The 20,348-nt window shown below is 48.9% G+C and overlaps 2 protein-coding genes across 2 annotated transcripts; both read left to right on the top strand.

Annotated features, from left to right (window-relative positions):
- Nucleotides 1-1,920: 1,920 nt before the first annotated feature.
- On the top strand, nt 1,921-3,657 carry LOC307233724 (E3 ubiquitin-protein ligase TRIM39-like; the record flags this gene model as incomplete). Its single annotated transcript, XM_080005123.1, is given in 2 exon segments — nt 1,921-2,686; nt 2,689-3,657. Coding segments are annotated over 2 exon segments (1,629 nt in total). The 3' UTR covers nt 3,552-3,657.
- A 13,533-nt stretch (nt 3,658-17,190) lies between these two features.
- LOC307233518 (large ribosomal subunit protein eL18-like) lies at nt 17,191-19,807 on the top strand (the record flags this gene model as incomplete). Its single annotated transcript, XM_080004856.1, has 2 exons — nt 17,191-17,797; nt 19,761-19,807. Exons 1-2 carry the CDS (start codon nt 17,206-17,208, stop codon nt 19,805-19,807), a joined length of 639 nt encoding a protein of 212 aa, XP_079860982.1. The 5' UTR covers nt 17,191-17,205.
- Nucleotides 19,808-20,348: the final 541 nt, after the last annotated feature.

Raw genomic sequence — 20,348 nt, forward strand, 5'->3', positions numbered from 1 at the left:
AAGTTGGCTCCTTGTTCCAGTATGACATTGTGTCCGTCCCGTATGTACATGCATTCCGGAACACTGGGATAGATACTTGCCGGAAGAGAGTTTGGACTCCAACTGAAAAATACTCATTAACCAATAAGATGAAAGAGGTTTCATTTAACATCATCCACAGATGGTACCACTTCCATCTGTTCTTGCCACATTTAAAGGAAATTTGATCACATCCAAAGCCCAATTTTTAGTTGGGAAAAAAGAAATGGGATCATATATTAAATGTATTTGGGAAGAACCAAAAAGCATTAAAGAGCCAAAGAATATGCCTGACCCTAAATGTTGTTTTGTAGACTTACTGCACTTTACTGTCACCTGCTGGATTGTTAAGATAATTGATATGACTTTGTCCTTTTACTCTATGAATGTAGCCCTGGCCAAACAAAAACATGTCATTAATCTCACACCTGTCATCGCTGTCAATGATTTTAATCGTTTGACAGCTCTAGTGATGATCAATGATGATGTCAGTGTTATTTGCGAAATAATTTGTCATTTCTCTAATACTGTTTTATTTACAAGTTTACTGATGGTGTTATAAGTAAATATATAAGTATTGCAATAATGATAATGATAATGATAAGAATAATAATCAAGCATAATCATAATAAGAAATACAAATGACTAATAACAATAATGAAATTATAATTAAATAATAATCCTAATAATAAATTGAAATAATAATACATTGTAATAATAAGAACAGCTTTGATATATTAAATCAATCTTATTTGTTTTTTGGCTGCTGGGGTGGGCTGACTGTCAGTAAAAGGCGGAGCTATGTAGGTGGTGCTTCTCACTTTCAAGGAAATTAATCTTAAAAGAATCCAGTTTGTCTTTCACAGTCACACGAAGGATACAGGTCAGTTCTGTCTTAATTGTCTGCGATTCTTGGTCGGTTGTCACAGAAATTGAACTTAAAATAATTCAATATGATCCAATATTGATATGACTTTGTCCTTTTACTCTATGAATGTAGCCCTGGCCAAACAAAAACATGTCATTAATCTCATACCTGTCATCGCTGTCAATGATTTTAATCGTTTGACAGCTCTAGTTATGATCAATGATGATGTCAGTGATGTTTGCTAAAGAATTTGTCATTTCTCTAATAATTTTATTTACCAGTTTACCGATAGTAGTATTATTATAAGTAAATATATAAGTATTGTAATAATAATAATAATAATAATAATAATAAAAAAGCATAATCATAATAATTAAATAATAATTAAATAATAATCGTAATAATACATTGAAATAATAATACATTGTAATAATAAGAACAACTTTGATATATTAAATCAATCTTATTTGTTTTTTGGCTGCTGGGGTGGGCTGACTGTCAGTAAAGGGTGGAGCTATGTAGGTGGTGCTTCTCACTTTCAAGGAAATTAAACCTAAAATAATCCAGTTTCTCTTTCACAGTCACACGAAGGATACAGGTCAGTTCTGTCTTAAATGTCTGTGATTCTTCATCGGTTGTTGATTTTTTTAATGAAAATATTTGATCAAGTGACGTGTTGAGCAGAGGGTTTTTGGGAGCTTTGTGGAGCATAAACTTGTGACGTTCATTGAGATCATCAACAGAAACAAGCAGTAGGGTGGAGGGGGAAGTGTTTTATTTTTGCAGTCATTTTAGTAAAATGGTCAAATCCTGTTCCATTTCATGTCAGTCATCATGTAGTTTGAGTATTTTTTGAAAAAAGACTGTTCTGACAACACAATTCACCACCAAATATATGTTTGAAAGGTTGAAGTTGGTGACCTTGTGAATGAGCTCCTGGTTCTAAACCACGGACACAAAAATAAGCTTTGCTCTTGTTGTCATCTGCTCCCCATGTCTCTGTGTCATTCTCTCCTCTCTCCTCTCCTCCAGCCATGGCCTCAGCCACCGATCTCCTGGACCCGCAACAGTTCAAATGTTCCATCTGTCTGGACGTGTTTGCAAAACCTGTTTCACTTTCATGTGGACACAACTTCTGCAAGGCCTGTGTCACCAAATATTGGGACGAATGTGAAGAGTATAATTGCCCAATGTGTAAAAAGTCATTTGAAAAAAGACCCGATGTCTGTGTCAATACTTTAATATCTGAGGTGGTGGCTGCTCATTTCAAGATGGCTGTTCATGTTAAAGCTGCCGGTTCCAACCACCACAACCAAGAGGAAGGGGCGGCGCTCTGTGACTTCTGTCCAGGCACCAAGCTCAAGGCCCTGAAGTCCTGCCTGGTGTGTTTGGCCTCTTTTTGTGAGACTCACCTGGAGCCCCATCAGAGGGCGGCAGCCCTGAAGAGACACAAGCTGATCAACCCTGTAGAGAACCTGGAGGACAGGATCTGTAAGAAACACGATAAGCTTTTAGATCTCTACTGCAGGACTGAGCAGCTCTGTGTTTGCGTCATGTGCACGGAACACAAGGGTCACGAAACGGTGCCCGTAGAAGAAGAGTACGAGCGCCGCAAGGTCCAGCTGGGGAAGAGGATACCGGAATATCAGGAGATGATAGAACAACGACGACGGAAGGTGAAAGAGATCGAGCGCTCGGTGGAGGAGGGTAAGACAGTCGCAGAGAAAGAGATAGCGGAGTGGGCGGAGGCCGTCGCCAATTTGATGGCCTCCGTCCGGACGAAGCAGGATGAGCTGATTCAGCCATCGAGGAGAAGCAAAAAGCAGCAGAGAAACAGGCTGAAGAGTGCATCACAGAGCTGGAGCAGGAAATCACAGAGCTCCAGCGGAGGAGCAGCGAGATGGAACATCTCTCACACGCTGAGGACCACCTCCAGCTCCTCCAGCGCCTCCCATCCGTCTTCTCCTCTCCACATGCCAAGGACTTGTCTGATATACCCGTACGCACTCATCTCCATCGGCCGAGGCTTGGATTGGCCGTAGCACAGTTGGAGAAGACAATCGCTCAGGAGGTGCAGAGAATTCTGGTCCAGGAAGATCTGGAAAACTTAGCGATAGATGTCAGACTGAGGCTGATGCAGCAGCTGTACACAGTGGATGTGACCCTGGACCCTGATACAGCACATCCACGGCTGATAGTGTCTGGTGATGGCAAACAAGTGACACGTGGAGACAAATATCAGCAGCTCCCTGATAATCCAAAACGATTTAATAGATATAGATTTGTTCTGGGAAGAGAAGGTTTCACTTCAGGGAGATTCTATTATGAGGTTGAGGTGGAAGGGGAGGACTGGCGTTTAGGAGTGTTCAAAGAGTCAGTCAACAAGAAGGGAGGTTTATCTCTCAGCGCTAAAGATGGCTACTGGTTTATACGTGGAAATAAAACAACTTCTTCAGGGGTTAAACTATCCTGGAAACAAAATATGTCCAAAGTTGGGGTGTTTGTAGACCACGAGGAAGGGATAGTTTCCTTCTACCATGTGGAGGCAAAGGATCATATCTACTCCTTCACAGGCTGCACATTCACTGAAAAGATCTATCCAGTGTTTAGCCCAAGTTTAGTTTATTCCAATAAAGCGTCACTGAGGATCACAGCTCTGAGGTGAAAACAATGAGCTCTCATCCAGCCACAGCACATTTGTATCTTTACACTTTGATCTCCATTGATCAGATGCTTTTATCCAGAGCCACTTGCAGCCACTACAATGAGTGAGTGACATGACAAACATTTACAACATGTTGTGTGAGGTGTTCTTTACTTTGATGTCATTAAATATAATGTTTGTAAAAATAACATGAATAACAATCATTCTTTTCTTCCTCCATTTCTCCCTTTTTTGGTGTTTTTCTTTTGTTTCCATCGTAAAAGCTTCTTTTTAAATGTTTAGTTTGATGTGAACAGAACTGTTTTTGGACTTGATGACGTTGGTTTCTTTGTGCTTTAACTGTCGCTTCCACATATTTGCTTCACTAAGACGGCTGATGCTAATACGGCTCATGCTAATACGGCTATGGTTAGTAAGTAAGTAAAAATGTATTCATATAGCACCTTTCCATCAATAAATGCAACTCAAAGTGCTGTACAACAGCGCATTAGAAAGTAAAAGATTTAACCAACAATGAAACTCAAAATCATTAATCAGAGAATAAAAGATTAAAATCAAGCCATTAATCATAAGAATTAGAAGATTCAAAATCAAAAACATTAATAAGAATTAGAAGATTAAAAACAAGCCAAAGCACAGTTCCCACAGTCGATGTCTACTGATTTAGACACCTCAAGATTTGTGGCCTATACATATATTTTAAAACAACAAACTGTCCCTCAGTCTGTGTCTCCTTCATTGGAGTGTCAGCTGACCTCGGCCCTGTCTCTCCACAGCTGCGACACAAGGTGATGACACACGTTTGGGAAAAACAACGAGAGAACCGTAGAGTTACAAAGTGCTGATAAAACAATAAAAGTCTAGGTAGGCCTACTAGGTACAGTAGGTACAGCAGTAAAACAGTCGGTACAGCCGATAGGAAGTAGCAGTGCAGTGGACGTAGCAGTGCAGGAGAGCTCTAGTTGTACGCCAGAGTGAATAGATGCGTTTTTAGTTTTCTTTTAAAGATGGCAAACGAGCCGGCTTTCCTAATATCTATAGGTAGTGCATTCCAAAGCTTTGGGGCATAAGTTTTGAAGGCTGCACTCCCGATTCTCTTCTGTGTATTACTTGGTGCTTCTAACAGGCCAGCAGTAGATGAGCGTAGCTCTTGGGGGCACGTAGTTAGTGTTGGGATCTAGAAAACCGATCCCTCCCACTTTGGTTGATCTTGAGAGATTCTTCAGTAAGATGGAGACGGATGCGTTGCAGAATGGAGCCTTTATTGGCACATTGACAAAGACCAGGAGACGAGCCCAAAGCAAGAGCGACCCAGCGAGAGAGAGAGAGAGAGAGAGAGAGCGTCTTTTTTAGACACACTCCTATATAGTTCCTGCTAGGCAAGTCGTCATAAAGGCTATTTGGATGAGAGATGTCATAAAGAGACATTTTCTATGTTGGGCGCCATTTTAAGTAAAATGCCCTGTCATTTTGTGCGCTATACTATATCCAACATTAGTAAGGGAGTTGGAGATGTATTCTGGTCCTTGCCCATTTAGAGCTTCATGTATGAGGAGAAGGACCTTAAAGTCTACTCTAGATGCAACTGGAAGCCAGTGTAAGGCAGCCAGGACTGGGGTGATGTGTTCTCTCTTCTTAGCTCTAGTTAGTAGTCGGGCAGCCGAGTTTTGGATGAGCTGCAGCCTTCCAGTAGTTACTTTGGGAAGGCCAGTGAGAAGTGCATTACAGTAGTCAAGCCGGCTTGATACAAAGGCGTGAATCAGCTTTTCAGCATCCTTTTGGCTCTTGCTATATTTCTAAGGTGAAAAATTGAAACTTTCGTCACCTTGTTAATATGGGACTTGAAGCTTAGGTCAGAGTCTAGAATGACACCTAAACTTGTAACCTCAGGTTTGACCCAGGGTGCCAGTTTCCCCAGGTTTTTAAATAGCATGTCCTTTTTTTTTGGGGGGGGGGGCAATCAGAAGGATTTCAGTTTTGTTTTAATTTAGCTTCAGGAAGTTATTGCTCATCATTTGGTTCTGCCGAGATGTATAGCTGTGTGTCATCGGCATAGCTATGGAAGCGTACATCGTGCTCTCTAATGGTGTGCCCAAGTGGCAGCATGTATAGTGAGAAAAGCAAAGGGCCAAGGTACCTTCCTTGCGCCACTCCCAAGCAGCTGTCATGTTTCTCTGATACATGATCTCCCAGCTTAACGTAGAAAGTTCCCCCTTTAATGTATGTTCTGAACCAATTGAGCACGTTGCCGGAGAGACCAACCAGCCTTTCAAGACGATTGATTGGGATGTCATGGTCAGTTGTATCAAATGCTGCGCTCAGGTCTAGCAGGACAAGGATTGAGACCTTGTTTGCATCAGCGTTCAGCTTGAGATCACTAACTATTTTAGTGAGGGCAGTTTCTGTTTTTTTTTCCAGAGAATGGACTTCCTTCATTGAACCGAATGACTCCCCAGAAATATCACCATCCTTACTCACCATCCTTACTCTGGGAAACGGCTAAGGCAGTTCCAAGGTGTCGTATTATTTCATTGTCCACTCACAAAAAAAAGAAAGGACAAGAATGCCAAAATAAACTCGTCATAAAGGCTTTTTGGATGAGAGATGTCATAAAGAGACATTTTATATGTTGGGCACCATTTTAAGTAAAATGCCCTGTTATTTCTATTAGCCGCCATTTTGTGCGCTATACTACATCCAACAATCCCCCTTTTGACCTCATTAAATATGAGGTCACTCTAAAACAATAATTACAACATATAATAACCATGGGGAAAACAAATACAACATCGCAATGACATGTACAACAAACACTACACAATTCATGACAATGCATGGCACCAGGAGTGATTGGTAGGGAAAACCCCATTTGTCTTAGTGGGAAAACCTACCAACATCCATATTACTGACATGAGGATGGCATTCACTCACCACCTGGACCATGTTTAACAACAAAATCTTCAACCAACTGCACGGATCTAATTATCTCTTACCTTATACTAAACTTATTATTAAACTTTTGTTATCCTTATACTAAACTTAAGCATTTATATAATGAGCAAACAAAAAGTACCGGGTGATTTCTTACGGAACAGTGTCTCCCTGGGTGTGATACTGGGTCTCACAGTTTTTCTGCTCTTAACCTCATGCGAGGTGTGCTTACTCCGCTGTTTTGACCTTTCTCCCTTGAACCCGTCATTTTCACCACTTTCATCCACACCCAGTCGGAGACTCTTACAGCCTTACCCGACTATTGTGCGCTAGAAACCCACAAACACTCTGGCTTACATGTCCTTTTCCTCCTAGGGGTCACATCTAAAATGAGGTCTTTCCAGCTCATACATATAGGAGTCATCTACCCGGGGTTCGATCGAGAACGACATCATCTGCTCGTCCACGCGGGGGTTCTCCTCTCTCTCGGAGTCATCCACCCAGTTCTCGGCCAACAACGGCATTATCTGTACGTGGGGGACCGTGTTGTCCCTCTTTTCCACTGCCGTGATTATCAGGCGCATGCAGAGAGCACGACAGCACGGGATGCAACAACAACCACAAGTGATCAATAGAGCTAAGAAGGTGGCCACGGACATTAAGATGGGCATAAGTATCCTCTTCCACTTCCCAAACAACCGGTCCAACCAGCGGTTAACAGGGTTGTCTACCCCTGAGTGTTCCTTCATAGTATCTGCTAGGGTTCGCAGACCCTCCAACGCCCGGGTCACCGACCCGTCCGGTGCCGTATTGTTGGGGATGAACGTACAACAGACTTCCCCAAACATGTGACATACTCCGCCCTTCTCCGCCAACAACATATCAAGGGCCATACGGTTCTGTAGGGCCATCAGGGAGGTGGCGTCCAACTGGGAGGCCAGTCCGGTCACGGCATCTCGGGTGAGGTTGGCCAGTCTTTGGACATTATAATGGACGTAGTTAATGCGGTCAACATTCTTATTGGGAGTCACGGGGAATAAGGCAGAGATTATGGGGATATTTTCAAACCCGGTCGCCACCTGATTGGCTAACTTATACTCATCGGGCACTCCCCGGGGGATTCCGATGGCGTCGATGTAGGTGGGGGAACCGCGGGTGAGGTCAAACTGACCCGAATCTCGTTTGCGGCGAACGTGCCCGCGTCCTTGAGTGGTCAAGTCCCCATTTCCTTTAGAGGGCCCTGTGGGCCGTGTCCTTTCCCCTATCAACGTTAGAGGAGCCACAAGTCTAACCATGGCACAGATCCCTATCGCTTTACTAGGGATACGAGTCAACAGCCGTTGACCCCCGCAGTAATAGTAGAGGCCGCCCCGCGCCCAATGGCCGATAGCGCCATTTCCCGCTCGGGTGGTGTTACACCAGTCCTCCGGGATCTGTCCTAGTTGAAACTGGGGTTTGTCGTGGGTCAAATTGAAACAGGTGTAATTACCTGCGCCCTTATGGGGCGTAAATGGTCCCGAAAGTGTTTTGTTGTCCATGGGCGGGAATAGTCTAGCTAAGGTGTTGCACTTTGGTGGAGTCGCCTCGCGGGTCAGTCGGAGCATACAACCGTATCCCCAGGCGTCCTGAGGATAAAACAGCGCAGGATCCGTGACTAGGTAAGGTCGAGCCGCCGCACACGCTATGCAGTTCCCCAGCCCCTGCTCTCGGGCCGTCTGGGCCATCCAACTCAACCAGAGATTACGCTCTCGGTATCCGGTGGCCATCTGAATCACGTCTAGGGGTTTCAAAGTACCATCGATTATGGCCACGGCTCGAGCTGGAGCCCGGTCAGGCGGAGGCATGAAATGATCTTTGCTAGCCTCAGGGGTGTTGGGGGTGCGCTGAGGGGGCAAGAAATTGATTTTGATCAGCCCCATGGTATCCTTTCCGGTTAATTCCACCCCTAAGACCAGGTACAAACTACTATTGGACGGGGTCTGGGCGGGGGAAACATCCCACTCCAATGAAAGGGCCACGGGATTCGAAATCCAGTCGTAATTTCGTTGTAGCTCTAATTTGTCCCATATGTCTCCTCCCAGTTTCCTGGCCATTTTAGTGGAGGTCCAGGAACCGCTGGTATACGCTACCACCTGGCTCTAGGTTCTACACCAAGGCCCGCTCGTATAGCCTCTTGTCGCGCATTGGCGATGTACGCGGGAGTCAAAACAGGCATACAGTTTATAGCCCCGCCACTTCTTTGCCTGGGTCCATGGTTGGGGCCCACAATTAATAACCATGCATAAATCAAACACAAAGGTCGTTTTGTGCCCCTGTGTGTAGTTCAACTCTAGCCCCCCATATTTATTCAAACACGCGTCCTTCTCAGGCCCCGCCGCGGTTTCGATCTGTTCCCCGAACAAGAGGAGGGCCGCGAACAGGGCTAGTCCCCCAACCTTCATTGTTGCAATTAGCGTCTAGTACAGCTGGATGTTGCCGGTCAGTTCCAATGTCAACAAAACCAGCACAAAAATCACACCCACATACGTCGGTGAACTAAATCTCATGACTTGGGCCTTCCCAACGTCAAAATTATAAACATCCACACACAAACTCTCAACCACACCATGGACCATAAACCACTCAGAAGGAGAAGCAGCTGGGGTTCCATGCAGTTGGACAGTCTGCTTCTGGGCGGGGAATGGTGACCGTCCCGCCTCGCTCCTCTCACCCTTGCAGCTAACAGTGAGTGCCTCGATTGGGCGGCTGCCGCCCGTTCCTCTGGGGTCGGGCTGTGTTGTGGTGCTGTGAGGATCTATCGTTGGCTGCCCGGGTTGAAGGCTGGGGCACACTGGCTCCAGTGATACCACGTGTCCCCTTTTCCCTCGAGCCGGACGGCGCGGGAGGTGCGCTCGGTGACCCGATGTGGTCCCGCCCACCGGGGGTCCGCCCACTTTCGCTTGATGACCCTCAGCAGGACCCACTCTGCCGTGTGGAGCTTGGAATCACCTGGGCTTCCCTTCGTCTCCTCCACCTGTGAGGCAAAACTGGCAACAAGGGCTCGCAGGTCGTTAAAGTATGCTTTTCTTAGCAACATTTCCTGTTCCTCCCCCCACTTTGGCGCTGCGCTGGGCCCAGGGAACTGGCGCCCGGTAAGAAACTCATACGGCGTGAACCCGGTTCCCCTATTAAGTGAACTCCGTATGGACATAAGCGCGATTGGGAGGGCATCCACCCAGTTGAGGGAGGTCTGTGCACATATTTTGGCCAATTTTGTTTTTTAGTGTCTGATTCATTCTTTCAACTTTGCCCTGCGACTGTGGGTGGTACACCGTCCCGAACGCGTGTCTGAGACCTAGTGCCGCCTCCACCCTCTGGAGGTCTTTATTCTTAAAATGGGTCCCGTTGTCACTTCGGACTTTGCGCGGGAACCCGTGCCGGGGGATGTACTGATTTATGAGGAACTTGACCACCGTGGCGCTGTCCTCCCTCTTGGTGGGGCATGCTTCCGGCCAGCCGGTCAGAGCATCCACACACACGAGGAGGTACCGCTGTCCCCTCACCGGGACCATCATGTCGGTGTAGTCAATCACGATTTCTCCCCCTGGGCACTCGGGAAGCGGGAACTTTCCCATTTCCGGCCGGATTCCCGGCCGGGGGTTGTACATGGTGCACACCGGGCAGGACCGCACATACTCCTTGATTATTTCGTCCAAATAGGGGTGCCACCAGTGGCAAAGGTTCCGTTTCACCTGAGCCACTCCCACATGTCCCAACCCGTGGGCTTCTCCCACCACACTCTGTTGGAGTCCCGGTGGTAACACTACCCGACCATCCGGGCTTCTCCACAATTCTCCCCCACATGTCGCTCCCCTTTGGGTCCACAATGTCCTCTCCTGGTCCGTCGCCCCCTTTTGGGCCTCACTAACCGTGTCTTCGTCTAACTCTTCTCCCATGAGGCCATCCTCCCACACCATCTGAAACGTCACGTGGTAGCCGGCTGCAGCCTTTGCCGCGGCGTCTGCCTGCCTGTTCCCTCTCGCTACCTCACTGTTTCCTACCCCATGCCCTCGGCATTTCACCACTGCCACCTTTCGCGGGAGGAGGAGCGCCTTTTCTAGGTCCTGCATCTCACGAGCATGTCTGATGGGTTTTCCGCCTGCTGTGCGGTAATCTCCCCGTTTCCACAATGTCAACTCCACCTGGGCTGCCCCTACTGCGTAGGCCGAATCGGTATAAATGGTCACAGCTTTCCCCTCTGCCCACTCCAGGGCCGCAATGAGTCCCATGACTTCCGCCCTCTGGGCCGATTGCTGCCCTTCCATTTTAACTGATCGTATCGTCTCGTGTCCAGTCGGGGTCAGTCGGACTACCGCGTATCCCGCCTGTAGTCCGTAGGTGTCGTGTTTGTAACAGCAGCCGTCTGTGAACAGTTGTTCGGAGTCGGGGATCGGGTCAGTCTCAAGGTCGGGTCGTATTTTGAGCTCTGTCTGTACCAGCGCCTCACAATGGTGGAGCTTTCCTCCCTCTACATCCATGTGGTCTGCCATATTGATGCCCTCGTGCGTGAACACTAAGTTTGGTTCGGTCAAAAAACGGCTCAATCGGTGTTGTCTTAGAGGGGTGAGGGTGAATTTTACAGAATTCACGTAGGCCACAACGCTGTGCGTGGTTAACACTGTTAGCGGGTGGCCCATGACCAGGTGCGCGGTTTTCACCGCGGCAACACCTGCGGCATGTCTTGTGCACGGTGGATGGCGTTTCTCGGTTTCGTCGGGCATGCTGCTGGCGTACATTAGCACTTTCCTCCCTCCCCCTTTTTTCTGAAACAACACCCCGTTAGCGACGCCTGGTGTTTCAGAAACATCGAGGAAAAACGGCTGAGTGTAATCTGGAACGGACAGGTCAGTTGCGCACGAGAGGGCCTGTTTTAGTGCGATAAACGATTCTTCGGCCTGTTCGGTCCAGACCAACGGAGCCCGCAAATTGCGCATGCCTTGTGCGTTAACGAGCGCACGGAGCAGGCGTGTGCGGCCCGCGTAATCTGGAATATAGGCGCGACTATATCCTGTCAATCCTAAGAAGGATAGCATTTGTTTCACCGTCTGAGGGCGCGCGTGATGTAATATGGAGTCTCGATGACTCGTGGTGAGGCCCGCGCCTGTTTTGGAAACCACGCGGCCCAAGAAGGTGACCGTTTGGCGGACGCCTTGTAGTTTGGTTTTGCTCACTTTGAACCCCGTGTCTGCCAATCGGTGGAGAACCGTCAACGTGGCGGCTAAGCAGGAGTCGGCGTCGGGGGCGGCCAGTAGGAGATCATCAACATACTGGATCAACGTGCAGCCCTCCGGGAGGGGGCACCTGTCCAGTGCCTCGCGCAGGGCCTGATTAAAAAGGCCTGGGGACGCCGCAAACCCCTGTGGCATCCTGGTAATTGTTCACCTTTGTAGGTGAACGAGAAAAAATCCCGACATCCCTGCGCTAGGAGTAGACAGAAAAACGCATTGGCCAAGTCAATGCAAGTGAAATACTTATGCGTGGGACTGAGACTATTGAGCGCGGTGTAAGGGTTCGGAACCGGTATGATCGGGGTTTTGAGGATGTTATTGATTGCGCAGAGATCATGTGCCATGCGGTATTTCCCTGTTCCTGCTTTCTCCACCGGGAGAATAGGTGTGTTCCATGGAGAGGTGGAGGGTTCTAACACCCCAGAGGCTTTTAGTCCTTCTATCGTCTCTGCTATCCCTGCTTCAGCCTCCGGTTTCCTGGAGTACTGAGGGAGCCAAAGGGGGCCCCCCGGGGTCACCTCAAAGGTCACCGGGGGGCAAGAAGCCAGGCCAACGTCCGTCGGTCCGGTCGACCACAGGTGGGGAGGCAAAGTTTCCAGAGCCTGTGCCAACCTCGGGTGGTCAGTTCTCTCACAGCCGTGGTCACGGGCTACTTCGTCGTGTTCTAGACGGACGGCATCGCGACCTGTGAGTGAGATTCGATATATCTTGGTCGAGGGGGAGAAACACACCTGGGGGATCTGTGTCTGAGTCCAATCGATCAGTGACACAGCGGTCTTCGTCATGGGCCCTAGGTCCTTAGCGTCATGGTTGGGGTGTATTGCTAAGGAGACATGGGGAACCGCGGTGGGAGCCATTTGATACCAGACTGCCTGCTCGGGCGTGAGGTCCACCGCGGTTGCGACACCTAGGGGACCGACGTAAATATTGTGAGTGACAATTTCCCACTCAGTATCCTCAATATCTCTGAACAAATCCGCGTATACTTCGGTTTGGTCTCGATCGTAGAATAATGTGACATGGGGCGGGTCGGGGGGAATGAGGTAGGGTGCCAGCAGAGAAATCCAGGGTTTCCACCGGGCGTACTGGGCGAGGATCCCTTCAGGATGGGGTCTGCCGGGGGTAACAATTAAACCATTAGTTCACAATTAGTACATCTGTAGCGCACAACACGCTGGCCCCCAATCGTATTAGAAGATCACGACCCAAGAGGTTCACGGGCACTTGGGGAGACATGACATACGGGTGGAGTAGCCGTTGATTCCCCAGTCTGGTTGATAATGGCTTGGTAACGGGCAGTTGTTGTCCTATCCCAGAGAATCCCACAACGTTCACGGTGTTGCGCGACATATGGTGAGGCGACAGAGGCCGGTTCAGAGTTGAATGGGTGGCCCCTGTGTCTACCAAGAACGGCAGTGATTCGCCGAGCACTTCCATCGGGAGCATGGGGTCTGCCTGGCCCCCTGCTCTTGGCTCTCTCTGTGGGGTGTGTCACTGCTGGTTCTCAGGGTCTTCCCATCCATAATCCCGGAGCGGGAAGGCTCCTGCCGCAGGGCCAGACGCCTGATGTGGGTTGGGGGCCACTAGACCCCTCTGTAAGGTCCTCTGGACCCACGCATTCCCCGCGGGTGTTGGGGCTTCTGCCCTTGGTATGGACATTCCCTTGACCAATGGCCTCTTTCTCCACACGCGTAGCATCCGTCTTGCATCGGACGCCCCGAAGGTCCCCCTCTCATACCTCGCTGTCCCCATGGTCGAGCCCCATAGCCCCGCCCCTGGCCCCATCCACGCCCTTGAGGCCCTGGAGGGTAGGGGCCTTGTTCCTCCCATAATGGGATCGGGTGCAAATCAGGAGTGGCTGGACCCGGTGGGCTGGCCTGCGCAGACATTTGTTTGGCGGTCCCCGCCTTCTTTTTATCGGTCGCATCCCGTCGGGCCTTGTCTAGTTCTAATTTTAGTAGTTGCAGCTGCAGGTCCTTAACCGCAGCGGCCTCCTTCTCCTTGGAGTCGAGCGCTCGCTGCATGTGGTGTACAAAATGTCTTTCCCAGGTCGTAGAGGGGCATCCCGGAATGTCAGGATTGGCCATCATGGCGTCCTTTACTGTCCCCTCAGCCCCCTCTAACACCACCCTCCGATACCATTCGATCGAGTTTCGGTCCTTTTCAGGGTGACTACCGGTCAAACGAGTCCATTCGTCCTTACATGCCGTCAGGTGCTCTCTAGGGGACCGTCCTTCCTTCCAGGGAAACTTAGGGACGGTGGGGGCCACAGTAGGGGGAAACCGCTTACGTATGGCATCATTAAGTGGTAGGGCAATCATGTGTAACGGTTCCTGATCGGCCGTATGCGTGGTTTTAGCGTCGCTCGATCGATCGATTTTAGCTTCGATCTCTTGCGCCTCCCCCGGAGTCATACACCGTGACGCCACCCCACGGTAATCGCCAAGGGCTAGGGTGTGGCCTGCCGTTAGGCCGCTTAATTTTTCCAACCACACCATGCCCCCCTCGTGTAGGGGCGGTAATTTGTCCGCTAGGGCCTGGAGGTCACTCAGCCCGTACGGTCGGTACACCGGAGGACCTCCACTTTCCTGCATTAGGGGTAACATTAAGCGGGACTGTGGGCCTTCGGGCCCGTAGGGTAGGCCGGTGCGAGTGTGAGCCGGACTGGTCGTTCCCCCGGCTTGACGTCGGGTACGAGCCGTGAGTCTGGCCTGTCGTCGGTTAGTATCAGTATCTTTGGGGCGCGGGGTGGGCATGTGTTTGTGCGACGTCCCAATCTTTTTTTCCAAGTCCGCTATTTCCCTTAACACCTTCGTTTCCTCGTCCTCTGTGTCATCATCGGAACTGCCCTCCTGGGAGGAGCCATCCGTCACTCTCACCACCCCTCTGTGGGTTCCAATCGTCCCTCCCTTTTTTTGCCTTCTCGGTTCCCTGTCGTCAGTGTCCTTTGTGTCGTCATAAATGCCTGTCAAAACTCCTCGAACAGTGACTTGACGGCCTCCTGTTTTAATCCCTCCCATCGGGCGATATTTGCGACACGCCTCCTCGCGGTCCGCAACTTCCCGTTGTTGTTCCCGTGTCTCATTCCTAATTCTGTGCAACGTCGTTTGCTCCCACGTCACAGTGCATGGCAGGGGCCCCTGGGGAAAAACTTCCCTGGGCGGCGCCTCCATTTCAGGGCCCAGCTGGTTTGCTGGCCTTGGCCCGCACGGTGGACAGTCCTCAGCCCTCATCGGTGGAGTCCCTGTCCCACACCCGTCAGACCCCCTTTCAGGACCATTCTCTACCTCTATTTGGAATCTGCCCGAGTCTATTTCCAATATTGGATACATCGCACTGGGCAACGGAGGCGCGGTCGGTGCCGCTTCGGCCTTCTGCTGCAAAGAGGCCTCTTCCTCCATTTTACTCTGTTTGTTCTTCATCTGATGAGCTATCCCCTGCCAAAACATGGCCCACGAAAACCACTTGCATCTGTGGCCCTCTTCCTCGTCTCTGACCTTATGCAACTTCTTTCGTGACAACCACAACTTGCCCTTGGCGGCCTCCTCCGCGTCTTCTACCGCTTTCTTATACTCTTTTTCCCTCTTCCACAACACTGGCCCCAACGGCAATTCGTCATCTTGGTTTACTCCCTGTCGCCCCAATGCGAGATTTAACTCTTTCATGTCCTTCCTAGGACCCCATTCCGTCTTTTTGGCCCCTTCCAGAGCCGTCAACAACAACTTCACTTGTACACTAATCGATTTATATCCTGCCGTCGACATATTGTCCAACTTTACCTCTCTGTCCTCACCACAGAAAAACCAGGGGTGCTCTACACACACACACACACACACAGGCCACACAGACACTCGGCCAAAACCAACCTCCCGGTCCACGTCACAGAAAAAACAGGAATCTCCTTAGCCTAATGGTTCAAATTTTAACAGTATAACGGTATCCGTTGTCCGCCTGTAACAGTATTTGTCCTGCTACAGTATAACGATTTCTGTTGTCCGCCTGTTTTATCGAAACAATTTTAACAGTATAACGGTATCCGTTGTCCGCCTGCCACAGTATAACGGTGTCTTTGTTGTCCGCCTGTAACAGTATAACGATGTCTGTTGTCCGCCTGTTTTATCCAAACAATTTTGACGGTATCTGTTGTCCGCCTGCTACAGTATAACGGTGTCTCTGTTGTCCGCCTGTAACAGTATAATGATGTCTGTTGTCCGCCTGTTTTATCCAAACAATTTTGACAGTAAAACGGTATCTGTTGTCCGCCTGCTACAGTATAACGGTGTCTCTGTTGTCTGCCTGTAACAGTATAACGATGTCTGTTGTCCGCCTGTTCTATTTAAACAATTTTGACAGTATAACGGTATCTGTTGTCCGCCTGCTATAGTATAACGGTGTCTTTGTTGTCCGCCTATAACAGTATAACGATGTCTGTTGTCCGCCTGTTCTATTTAAACAATTTTAACGGTATCTGTTGTCCGCCTGCTACAGTATAACGGTATCTAATGTCCGCCTGTAACAGTAAAACGATGTCTGTTGTCCGCCTGTTCTATTACCCGGCCAGGATTTCAGAGACCCCAAATTCTCCGTAACTCAGATCAAAAGGCCAAGTTCAACCACACGTCCGTGCTACGCCCATGCGCACATGCAGACAAGACCCCCCCAATCCTCCGCAACGCGGACAAAAAGGCCAAGTTCCTTGTTTCCCATATATGTTTTCATAAATGTCCTGAAAAACGGCTCATATACTCATCAATTAAATTTATAAACGTCCTGGGCAAGGCTCATAGATTTTTATCAGTTGACTATGGGGCAATCTGATAAACGTCCTGGGGAAGGCTCATAGATTTATTATCAATCGATTAGGGGGCAAATTTATAAACGTCCTATAAAGGCTCATAGATTCTTATCAAAATCCGTATACAGGCTCATACATGCATGTATTACCAGAGAGGCACGAGGGAACAGGCCGGCTACCACTTCACCACATATGTACTAACCGCCACAAACTTCAAAATTCTTCCACGTGATCAACAGACCATGTATGGACGCAATGCCCTATTCTGGGACCTAATCGGCAAGCTTCTACAGCTTCCTGAGACAACTGCGGCCGACTACTGGGGGTTCTATCCCAGTCCCACAAATAGTTTTAATACATGTCTGTGTGTTTCACAACCAGCGCACATCACTGCATAAAATCGTACATTGCAAACATTGCATTCACCTCAATCGTTGCTTAGCTTTAATTTCTCTCCCGGACCCCCTTTTACTTCCGACTCAAAATTTGACAAAGTCCAATTTGCACAGGTTCCATGTAACAGGCCAGTGCTTACCTTTTAGATGTGGTCGACCAGAGTCATCCGTAGGCAAAGGTCCGGGGCAACTTTCGGTCTGTCAATCTCTAAAATCTCCTCGACATCCCGGACGAGCCCCCAAAACCTTTTCGTTCTGAGTCCAAGATGGGAGTCGACATCAGACACAACAAGGACCGTAAGGTGCACCGAAAGGAGCCCAAGAGCCAAGATATCTACCTGAGGCTCCTGGTCAAGTTGTACAGGTTCCTGGCCTGTCGCTCCAATGCTCCCTTCAACAAAGTGGTCCTGAGGAGGCTCTTTATGAGCAAGACCAACAGGCCTCCCATCTCAATCTCCCGTCTGATCCGCAAAATGAGACTGTCTGGCCGTGAGAACAGGACTGCAGTGGTTGTGGGAACCGTGACTGATGATGTCAGGATTCAAGACATCCCCAAGCTCAAGATTTGTGCTTTGAGGGTTACTGATAGAGCCCGCAGCAGGATCCTGAAGGCAGGTGGTCAGGTCATGACTTTCGACCAGCTGGCTTTGGCTGCCCCTAAAGGACAGGGAACTGTGCTGCTGTCAGGACGCCGCAAGGCCAGGGAAGTGTACAGGCACTTTGGAAAAGCCCCTGGAACCCCTCACAGCCACACAAAGCCCTACATCCGCTCCAAGGGCAGGAAGTGCGAGAGGTCCCGGGTTCAAATCCCGGACAAGCCCCCAAACTGTTGGGATCTGGGAAACCGATCCCTCCCAGGTTTGTTGATGTCGAGAGATTCTTCAATCAGATGGAGACGGATGCGATGCAGAATGGATCCTTTATTGGCACAATGACAAAGACCAGGAGACGACCCCAAAGCAGGAGCGACCAAGCGAGAGAGAGCTCGAGTCTTTAGACACGCTCCTATATATATATCCTCCTAGGCCAGTTGTCATAAAGGTTATTTGGCAAGTCGTCATAAAGGCTTTTTGGATGAGAGATGTCATAAAGAGACATTTTATATGTTGGGCACCATTTTAAGTAAAATGCCCTGTTATTTCTATTAGCCGCCATTTTGTGCGCTATACTACATCCAACAGTACTTATAAGAAGACACCCTTTCAATCAATGTACCATCAGATGTAAAAATTCCTAGATTTACAAAGTTTTGCAAGCAAGCTTTTGATAAAATCAAAAACTTTGTTTTCTGGGCATTTAAAGCCAATTTTAGACCCTTCAAAGCTCTTTGTAATGACTGAAATACAGTCTGAAGTTCTTCAATCGCCTTTGCTGCAGAGGGTGCAGATGTAAAGACGATTGTGTCATCCGCATACAGATGAAATTTAGCTTGAATGTCTTTACCTAAATCATTTATAAATATAGAAAATAAAATAGGAGCCAAAAGGGGAGGATGTCAATGGTTTCAAGGAAGATTCAAAGTCTACTTCCCTCCTTCTAGCATGCAGCCAAAAAGGTATTTTGTTTGTTTGTTGGTATTTTGCTTTAGTGAAATGTTAATCCACATGCTGTGCATGCTATTATTTAATGTTAAGCTGACATGGTGTTTATATTGCAACGCTGTGTGTGTTTCTAACCGTGGTGAAAGTCGCTGGAGGGGGGGGTTCAGGTTTATTGGGTGGTTGTTGTGTTCTTGGCTTCGTTTGATTTGTGGGGAGGTGTCCAGGATGTACTAAGTAGTTGGTAATTGGGCGAGGTGTCGGAACAAAGGGGCTGGAACAAAGAGAGGAAGTGGTCGAGGGGAAGAAGAGACGCGACACGGCCAAACAAAGTGGATTATTTAGTTCTCTCTGGATGCCTCAAACCTCGGGATTAGTTGTACGCCTCGCGGCAGGGAATAAAGACTGTTCAGCTTCCCACAACAATACGATCTGCTTCTCCTTCATTGGGTCCGTCTGGTTAATACCGCTGAGCGTCACAGGTGTTAGAAGCGGGATTAGCTTCACGTCGCCATTGGCCAGATAACCATGGAGGAGATGCGGATGCTCACCCCCTCACAGTCGGGAAGCCGGGGGGCAATGAAAGCTGCGGAACAGAGGTGTGCCGAGATGGAGCTGCGAACTGAAAACAGCCGAACGCACATGGTCTCCAAAGTCGCCACAGCGTCACCGTCGTATTGCTCTGAGGTAAAACCAGCGTTAAAGTACCACCCGCTGAAAGACAAAAGTTGCCGCCAAACTGGCAGAAAGATGTTTAGGGCAATGCTCATGGCTACATACGGTGAAATGGTAACCAAAGAGAGAAAGACTGATAGTTAACCCCCGTGCGTGGGGGGCCCCCAGACGCTGGTGTCGGGCCAAATGAGCCCTTTACCAGCCTACCTGCTCCGCGCCGCACGGTTATGACGTACAACCTGACCCCAGCCCAGCTGTCCTACAGTGCTCTAGCCCCCTCGCCATGCAGAGCCCAAGCCTCGTTACACACCAACCTCCCAGTCCAACTACTGCCACGGCCTCCACACCAGCTTTCTTCAACTACGCTAACAGGTCTCATGCAGTGCTTGTTAGCCCTGTGGCGTTCCCCCTTGGTCCCGGAAGTGTAAGCAGTGAGCCCACTAGCCCCAGCCCTGAAGGAGTCCAGATGTGGAACACTGCTGAGTGAGCGAGCCCAAGAGGTGGAGCGGAATTTCTGCGAAGGAACAGGGCTTCGGATGGAGCAGAGAGCTCTGCAACCCTGCGTCTGGGCGGCCACAGGTTCTACCCCCGCCTCTGTCTGCCCCCAGGCTCCCAGCTGATCCACAGACCCAGAGCTGTTGGAGGTGTGGTCTGAGAGCCCCCCCCCCCCCCCACCCCACCTACCTGCATGGAGTGTGGCTGGCTGATATTCTGGGGGCATGCCTGCTTGGTCTAGAGCAGGAGTGTCCAAATGTTTTTCGCTGAGGGCCACATACAGAAAAATAGGCAAAGGGCTGGGCCACTCACTAGAGGTGAGCTATATCGCCTCACCTCTAGTGTATTAAAGTTAGCAAAATCAATCAAATGTAGGTACATTATGCTTGATAATTGAATATGCTTAAAGAAAAAAAACAGCCTACATTTAGCTTTCAATAATGACTTTTCATTCATTTAGTTACAAAAATAATTGGCAGCGCATTCTCAAAACAGCAGCCTCAGATCGCTTGTTAGTCAGGATGGTGATCCCCCTTCACATCCCTGTATAAAGGGGGACAAATTAGGGGAAAAGGGGATGGGTATATTTCAAGCTTGTTATGCAAATAAGTTATTGGGCTTGTTAACACATCAACTAATGTTTGTTGGAAAATGTTATCAACTTTAATTGACTGAATTGATGAAGTAATTGGGATTATTAA

Source organism: Zeus faber, assembly GCF_960531495.2.
Source record: "Zeus faber genome assembly, chromosome: 8".
Lineage (NCBI taxonomy): Eukaryota > Metazoa > Chordata > Actinopteri > Zeiformes > Zeidae > Zeus > Zeus faber.